Here is a 9,762-nt window from a genome sequence, read left to right on the forward strand (position 1 = left end):
ACAGCACAAAATAATTTTTACAGTAAAGTTTCAGTTATCAAATTCTTTCCTGAACTCAGCAAATGTATGCGATGATAACATTATCATCTGATCATTGTTTTCTCATGGTTAGTTCTGCTGCTTCAAATGTGTTTAATAAACATTCATTCACATCACACAGAAAAACTGATGTGACAGAGTCAAGGGTCAAGAGCTCAAATAAAGGAGCCACTAATCACGATTCTGGTGACTTCAGATGAAACATTCACTGAATCATCAACACCAAATCCGTTTCATCTCAATAAGAGCTTCTGTCTGACAGAAATAAAGTCAGTCTGGTCAGTGATAACAAGTGAAAAGCGGTGAAAACATTTGAAAAAGACATTAAAAAAGAGGCATGATGTGATTGGCTGCCAAAACACCCACTGCTGTTCATCCAGAGTAACATTTAACACACATTGTGTGTTATATCTACACAACATGTGTCAAAATACCATCAACACACTCAGTGTGTTGTTTTTTAACACATCTCTTTTTAGAGTGTAGTAAATGGAGTGAATTCTGTGCCATAATTAAACAAACAAATCCAGCATTTTGCAGACAAACACGATCTGTTTTGCAAAGGAAAACTCGACTCGCAAACAAACAGAAAGCGGTGTGCAAATACAAAGGTCAGTTTGAGCGAAAACGCAGAGTAACAAACGTATTGTGTGAGTGTGAGTGAGCATAAATCATATTTCACAAATAAATGCAAACCATCCTACAAATTGCACGTAACCTTTGAACAAATACCAAATCTAGTCCATACAAATGCATTCCTGTCTGTTGCACTCTCAACTTGATTTTCTCACAAATGCAGTTTGCGCAGATTTTCTCACAAATGCAGTTTGCGCAACTTCCTCTTGCAAAACAGCAGATGGCGCCTTGGGTCAATTTACGCTAGTCCGAGAAGCCCTGAAAAACGTTTTCAGCTGACGAAAATGAGCGGTGAACAGAGTTTCTGTCTTATCTTTTTGAGATTTTCACTATGCCAACCCTACTTCAATATAAAAAAAATCATAATAATTTAAAGATAATATCATGACCGATCAGTGCAAAATTAGTGACGTGGCTGAAAACATTTAAGCTAGGGCTATTTGTTTCTCATTAAAATGCATGCATGCATGCATCCATCCTCCATACCATTTATCCACTGTAGTGTAACGGGATATAAAAAATAATTTACTTGTGTAATTTGTACATATGATGATAACATTTTTGTCGCAGAGAACATTCAAAATAATGTAAGGGTGTATCGCGTCACAATATATTGCAATACAAAAATGCAACAATGTATTGTGGTTTAAAGTTTAGACAGATTTAGTTTTGTTTGAGATATTTTAATGTCACATCAAATATGGTAAATCCTGAAGGGCACACATTTCAGCTTCCATTTTTATTAATTATTTTTAATAAAATAAAAATAACATATATTTTCAGCAGAGTAGGCTATATATTAAAGCAGAATGATGAATATTTATTTTCTGCTGTCACCATTTCCTGGGGGAGAAGGACCAAGCCCAGGCTAAGTTCACCTCTGATGTAATAAACAATTTTGCACTTTAATGAACTGTGTTAAAAGTGTTAAAAGTAATAATTAAAAACTATAGCCTACCATTTGAACTATTTTGGATTTGTTCAAAGTATTGTGGGTGTGTATGTATTGCAAGATCAGTATTGTGTATCAAACTCAATTGTGATATGAATTAATTACTACATGCCTGAAATCTGCTGTTTTGCAAGAGGAAGTTGCTCAACTGCATTTGTAAGAAAATCTGCGCAAACTGCATTTGTGAGAAAATCTGCGCAAACTGCATTTGTAAGAAAATCTGCGCAAACTGCATTTGTGAGAAAATCTGCGCAAACTGTTTTTGTAAGAAAATCTGCGCAAACTGCCTTTGTAAGAAAATCTGTGCAAACTGTTTTTGTAAGAAAATCTGCGCAAACTGCATTTGTAAGAAAATCTGCGCAAACTGCATTTGTGAGAAAATTAAGCTGACAGATTGTAATAGACAGGCATTTGTATGGACCGGATTTGGTATTTGTTCAAAGGTTACATGCAATTTGTAGGATCCTTTGTATTTATTTGTGAAATATGATGTAACTTACTCGCACTCATTTATTATTTGCAAAACAAAATACATATGTGACCCGTTACGGCAACCAGGGACACAAGTCGGCAGCACAAATTTAGAGCAAAATGAGAATGAAGCGTTTTTTTTCAGTATTGGTATATTTAAAAGCATACACTTTGAGGTTGAAATCGCCTTGTTTTTAGGAGATTCTAGCATGCAGCAGAGGCGTGTTTCTCTTTTGTTATTGTCCCGCCCTCTAAGGGAGGCGTGGCTCAGTGTTGCCAAGTCCGCTGTTTTTCATGTCCGCGGGTTGAAGCGACCCCAATTATGTGATATTTAGCCCCGGGAATGTGAATTTTAGTAGGCAACCATGCCAAAAAAACACATATTTTACCCCCTGAAAATGCGATTTTTACCAGAGAAGCCCCCCTGAAACGCGATTGGGCTTGTTTTGGGATAGTTTTGAGTAGCAATTGTGCAGGCTTTATTGTGAAATCTGGCAACCCTGGTGGCTGATACACGAGCAGCGAGCAACGAGCAGTTGATACGAAGTGCAAACCTCCCAGGTAACACAATGTCTGAAGCAGTAAAGAACCAACACGATCATCTTTCCCTTGTGCAGAAAGAGAGGGCTGAGTACAATGACATGACTGAAAATAAACATACATACAGGTCCTTGAAAGTGCTTGAATTTATTTTGTGCAAGAAGTTTTCAGGAAGAAATTCCATATTATTCTCTCCAGTCCGATAATGTGTTATTTCGCCAACACTTCGTGGACTATGCTTGATTTACGTTTGTTACTTGCATTTATGCATTACATTAAGTGTTTCCCGCGTGAGGTACTTTGTGTTGTACATTGCCATGATGTTCACGCGCGCACAAAACCACTACGGTACCTCAGCGTTTCACAGACACACCGTGAAATATTGCAAAAATAGACTAGTTACATGAGCCTAAGCTCTTTTCAATAAAATCCATGCAAAAGTTAATATCAGATCATTACAGTATAGGATGTACCGAATATTCTTCAGTTTTATGCAAAACAGAAATATGAAAAATAGAATATCAGACCTCTGTCATATGGCCAAAAGTAAAGTCCTTGAAAGGTTCTTGAATTTGAAGTTAACCAAGCTGTGGGAACGCTGTATTAACAACTATCCAAACTGTTTTAGACCTAAAAGAGCCTTTGTAGGCCTATGTTACCCTTAAATGTCAGAGAAAAGAACAGAATCAGAGTTTTTTTTTTTCTTATAGAAAATTGTACTTTGCATATTATACTATAAAAACACATAATTATAGTTGATTTTAGTTTATAATAGTTGATCATGACGGTTATCACAGAATCCTGTTAAAAAGTCCCAATGCTACACAATGAAATCAATTCACCAAGTTTTATGTAGAAAACCAGCAAATAACAAATAAAAAGGTTTTATAAAAAGATAAAACTCACATCCCAGCCAGCAGAGCCACGTGGGGCCCAAATGGGTTTGACCTGGGCTATCTAACTGGGACCCAGCCAGTTTTGCACCCAGTTTCCATGTAGGCCCCACATGGATTTGCCCAGATGAAATGAACACTGCTTAGTGTGCACACTTCAGGCTGATTAATGTAACACTTAATCAGTGTTGGAGGTAATGAGATAATTAAGTGATTGAATAATGATTTTGTATTAGTGAAGAACACCTGCTGTTAACAAGCATAATCACTGAAGGAAAGAGAAACACAAGAACTACTTCCAGCCACAGCCTTGGATGAAATCAACTGAAGATAAAATACATTACATCTCTCAAGATCTGATAAAACAACTCCACAAACAACATTAGCTTATTACTAACCAGACTGACTTTATTTCTGTCATACATCTACAGAAGTTTGTATTAAGAATTAAGAAGAGGCTTAGATGTTGATTACTTATTTGAAAGTAATAGTTTGTTTGATGTTACCATTGAGGCGATCAGTGTGTGCTTTAGTCAGGCTCTTGACTTTTTAACATTAGTTTTTCTTTTGACAGCTGTGTTAGTTTGTTATGGCGAGAACAGCAAGAGAAACTATAATCAGATGCTGTAAGCTGATTGATGATAAGAATATAATCATCATATATTGGCGTAACTCATTGATATTACGTGGGAGGTTTATACAGGTAGTATGTTATTAACTCTGTTTTATTGTTGTGATTTTACAGCAAGAAAAAAATAGAATTTAATCAGGACATCAAACGATTTATAACACACCATTTACATATTTTGGTCTCCTGTAAGTTTTACTCGCACACAGACATCAAGAATCAGCATATGAATATCAACAATGGTGACATGCTTCAATGGTGCAATGCATTCTGGGAGCCATGGATAAGTTTCGTATGATGCACTCAGAATGCACCATTGAAGCATGTCACCATTGTTGAGATTCATATGCTGATTCTTGATGTCTGTGTGCGAGTAAAATTCACAAGCGACCAAAATATGTAAATGGTGTGTTATAAATCGTTTGATGTTCTGATTAAATTATATTATTCTCTTGCAGTAGAATCATAACAATAAAACAGAATTAATAACAAACTACCAGTATAAACCTCCCACAAAATATCAATGAGTTAAGCCAATATATGATGATTATTTTCTTATCATTAATCAGCATCTGATTATAGTTTCTCTTGCTGTTCTCACCATAACAAACAGACACAGCTGTCAAGAGAAAAACTAATGTTGAAAAGTCAAGAGACTGACTAAAGCACACACTGATCGCCTCAATGGTAACATCAAATCAAACTATTACTTTCAAATAAGTAATCAACATCTAAGCCTCTTATTAATTCTTAATACGAACTTCTGTAGATGTATGACAGAAATAAAGTCAGTCTGGTTAATAATAAGTGAAGCTAATGTTGTTTGTGGAGTTGTTTAATCAGATCTTGAGAGATGTAATGTATTTTATCTTCAGTTGATTTCATCCAAGGCTGTGGCTGGAAGTAGTTCTTGTGTTTCTCTTTCCTTCAGTGATTATGCTTGTTAACAGCAGGTATTCTTCACTAATACCAAATCATTATTCAATCACTTAATTATCTCATTACCTCCAACACTGATTAAGTGTTACGTTAAACAGCCTGTAGTGTGCACACTAAGCAGTGTTCATTTCATCTGGGCAAATCCATGTGGGGCCTACATGGAAACTGGGTGCAAAACTGGCTGGGTCCCAGTTAGATAGCCCAGGTCAAACCCATTTGGGCCCCACATGGCTCTGCTGGCTGGGATATTTCAGCCTCTAAATATAACTATAAAATAAATTACTGACATTTACAATGCACATTATCCTTTATTATTAATAGTATGCGGTCCGACTGTAACCATGCAGCTTTACAGGGGGTATGGCTTATCTAGATGTAAATGAGCCCTATTGGCACTCCCAGCAGGTGAGAACAAAATCTTTAGAGGCAAATTTCTCCCTGTTAAGCTTTTTTGAGTGCCTACTTTCAAATGGCCACAACTTCTCCATATTATCAGATTTCCATGTGTTACACATCACTGGAAAGCTTGGAGACTACACTTTCAGAATCTGTAAATAACTCAAAATGCTCCAGAACCGACTTGTGTCCCTATACCTTCCGTGACTGGTCACATATATTTGTTACTCCTCTGCATTTTCGCTCAAACTGACCTTTGTATTTGCACACCACTTTCTGTTTGTTTGCGAGTCGAGTTTTCCTTTGCAAAGCAGATTGTGTTTGTTTGCAAAATGCTGGATTTGTTTGTTTAATTATGGCACAGAATTCACTCCATATGGGGCTGGGCGATTTTTCTGATTAATTTGAATGTAATGTTTTGCCACGATTTAATAATTTATTACTTCAAGAAATCGTAGTTGTGAATAAAAATGTTAGCAAACGTTATATGCATGTTGACAAATGACAACAGAAAATGATCCGACCACATGATGGCGAGTCTAATCTCATATGACGCTCAGTGAAAGTAGAACACAAGCGGCTGTTCACGAATAATGCGATATTGCATTGAAAAAACAACAGCAGGAAAAACAACTCAATGGAAAAACCTGTAAATAACTACTACTGCATATTTGATATTTCATGTTTGCATGATGGTGACAGGCTGAAAGGTGCTGTTATTTTCTGTTTTTATAAAGCTTTTGCTGTTAATAATAGCATATTACTGGTGTTATTTATTGCTACTACTTTTTGGCTGAGAAATATGTAGCATTTTTCTTATATTACTTCTAGGATATGTTTACGATACGTTTGTACAATATTTGCCTTTCATATTTAGCTCTCACATTCTGATTCCTCTTGAATCAAACTCCCGAATTATTTTTGTACAATATGGACATTACACAGCAAAATCCCCAGTGTTAAATTAACACTCCTTAGTGTACATATGTGTCCACACTACAGGGTGTTAAAAGTAACACTTAAGAAGTGTTAAAGTTAATGAGATAATTAAGTGATTAATTAAGTGATGATTGACCATTAGTGATGAGAAACACAAGAACTACAACTTCAGCCACAGCTTTAGATGAAATCAACTGAAGATAAAAGAAGACATTAAATCTCTGAAGATCTCAGCAGAGGAGGATTAAACAACTCCACAAACAGCATTACCAGCTTCACACATTACTAACCAGACTGACTTTATTTCTGTCAGATGACTACAGAAGCGAGAATTACATTTTTGTTGATTTTGTGTTGAAACTTTTTTTAATGTCACCATCATGGTGATTAGTGTTTTCTTTAGTTGGGCAGTTTGATGACATTTTAATATTAGTATTTCTCTGGCTGCTGTAACTGAGTATGTTATGGCAAGAAAAGCAAGAGAAAACACAATCAGATGCTGTTGACTGCTCAGTGATAAGAATATGATCATTGTATAGTGATTTTAATCACTGATTTTATGGCTGAGTCTGAGCAATATACTATTAACTTTGTTTTTATTGTGATTCCAGAAAAGATTCACATTGATTTAAATCAGTAAAGCTGAATAGGTTTTAAAGCAGATTCTACACTAATCACTTGTAACTCCTGCGAGATTAACTCACACACAGACATCAAAAATCTGCCTATGAATCTCAACAATGGTGACATGCTTCATGCCTCAATGCATTCTGGGAGCCATGGATGAGTTTTGCATGATGCACCCAGAATGCATGTCACCATTGTTGAGATTCATAGGCAGATTCTTGATGTCTGTGTGTGAGTTAATCTCGCAGGAGTTAGAAGTGCTGATTGTGTAATGTGTTATTAAACCGGAAAACAAGATTGTACACATACTAAACGTTGATCAGTTTATCTGATGAAAACACTGCTGGATCTCCTGCTGTAGAGTCACAATGCTACTATAATCCATGACTCTCAGGAGATCAGCAAATAAGGCACCATATGATGATTATAACTGTATCACCAACAACAAGACAACATCAGCTGTCATCAACTTGTCATCATCAATTTCCTCTTGCTGTTCTCACTGTAACAAACAGCTACAGCAGCCAGAAAGAAACTGCTGACAAGTCAAGGGTCAACAACCCAACTAAAGCAACACTAATCACCATAATGGTGGCGTCAAACAAAACTATTATTTTCAATAAATCATCAACATCTAAACCTCAATAAGAGCTTCTGTAGTTGTCTGACAGAAATAAAGTCAGTCTGGTTAGTAATGTGTGAAGCTGGTAATGCTGATTGTGGAGTTGTTTAATCCTCCTCTGCTGAGATCTTCAGAGATTTAATGTCTTCTTTTATCTTCAGTTGATTTCATCTAAAGCTGTGGCTGTAGTATTAGTTCTTGTGTTTCTCATCACTAATGGTCAATCATCACTTAATTAATCACTTAATTATCTCATTAACTTTAACACTTTTTAAGTGTTACTTTTAACACCCTGTAGTGTGGACACATATGCACACTGAGGAGTGTTAATTTAACACTGGGGATTTTGCTGTGTAGTGATATCTGAAATACGGGGTTATCGCTCCCTGCTCTTATCCATGCTAGGCTGGATTTCTTGCCCAGGACAGATCCATACTGCCAATCCAAACTAATTATGCTAACTGTCAATCATCTTTGACGATAGTGGTCTTGACAGAAATATGGATTTAGATTAATCAATATTTCGGTTATAGGATTTCAAATATAAAGAATTATCGGCCAAAATTAGGCTGATTAAATATTCATAATAATTATTTTGCATTAGCAGAATAAATGTTGGTAGTAATAGGCTATTAATGGTAAAGTAAAAACTTCTTGAGCATTTAATGTTTTAAGACATGCTGTGGCTGTCAAGTCTATAGTCCATATTCCAATTCCATAGTCCAAGTCTATATTATTTAGGAAATGCAAACAGAGCTCCAGTCAGTGGTGGGATATGACACTCACCATCCATCGCACCAGACGCGGATAGTGCGCCTCCTCTTCTCCGGACTGCAGACTGCGGCGGACGGGGCGCTGACCACATGATGCCCGTTCTTCATCATTTCATAAAGCCCTGTTTGCAAGCACTGCAGCACAAAGTAGAAACACTGATAATCCACTATATTGGTATTCAGCGTGTGTTACAGGACCGGGAAACCTCTGTGCGTTTCCAGGATAGCCGGCTTCTGCATAAAATGATGATGACGTTCTAATGGGACAACGCCTCCTAGGCCGGCCAGCCAAATTACGAATCCCACTACTGTGAAGGCTTCCTCATGAATATTAGCGATGGGAACTCATTAATGTGGTGAAAGGCTAAGCGAATGAACGCGTCCCAGTCATAGCGCGGCTCGTAAATATTAATTTGCGTGCTGCGCGCCCCCGGAAGGTCTTCAAGCAACGTCAACACGATTAAATGTATATTCATGTCCTTCGCCTTAGCAATAGTAGGGTTTGTAAGTTTGCTTCCCGGGAAGTGGCGTCATATGGCTCGGACTCGTACGAGTGGTGACAGACAGCGGACATTAGACCCGTTACATAATCTCAGCTCTCGTGTCATGAGCTGAAATCCATACCTGGCTGTATCTGCGTCTGGGACAGGCGTCTCGCTTACACATTTACATTTGTAGTGCACTGACGGACAACATATAATTAGTTTAATAATAAGGTAATCCAAATATAAAAAGACCTTAAGATAAAGACTTCTGGACTCACAAAATTTACCTATGAGCTATGACATCCTATAATATGAAATGTATCTTAATTTTGGATGTGGCAGTAGTGATTGATACCAGTTGTAAAAAGATATGGAAACATACAACAAACAAACACTTTCTTTGAAAAACTAAAATCTGAATGTTTATTGTACTGAAATCCTACTGATATGCACTATATTGCCAAAAGTTTTGGGACGTCTGCCTTTACAAGCACATGAACTTTAATGACATCCCATTCTTAATCCGTAGGGGTTAATATGGAGTTGGCCCACCCTTTGCAGCTATAACAGCTTCACCTCTTCTGGGAAGGCTTTCCACAAGCTTTAGGAGTGTGTTTATGGGAATTTCTGACCATTCTTCTAGAAGTGCATTTGTGAGGTCAGGCACTGATGTTGGACGAGAAGGCCTGGCTCTCAGTCTCCGCTCTAATTCATCCCAAAGCTGTTCTATCGGGTTGAGGTCAGGACTCTGTACAGGCCAGTCAAGTTCCTCCACACCAAACTCACTCATCCATGTCTTTATGGACCTTGCTTTGTGCACTG

The 9,762-nt window shown here is 37.2% G+C and overlaps 1 protein-coding gene across 2 annotated transcripts in view; it reads right to left on the reverse strand.

Moving 5' to 3' along the window:
* Positions 1-8,715, reverse strand: part of LOC307129574 (ethanolamine-phosphate cytidylyltransferase-like) — a 55,863-nt gene extending 47,148 nt beyond the window's left edge. Inside the window, exon 1 of one of the 2 annotated variants that reach the window (XM_079822115.1) lies at positions 8,469-8,715. In XM_079822115.1, coding sequence (XP_079678241.1) covers positions 8,469-8,566 — 98 coding nt within the window. In that variant the 5' untranslated portion in view covers positions 8,567-8,715. The remainder of the gene's footprint in view (positions 1-8,468) is intronic. The other variant, XM_079822116.1, reaches the window with a different exon arrangement.
* Positions 8,716-9,762: the final 1,047 nt, after the last annotated feature.

This window comes from Gobio gobio, assembly GCF_949357685.1.
Source record: "Gobio gobio genome assembly, chromosome: 1".
Taxonomy (NCBI): domain Eukaryota; kingdom Metazoa; phylum Chordata; class Actinopteri; order Cypriniformes; family Gobionidae; genus Gobio; species Gobio gobio.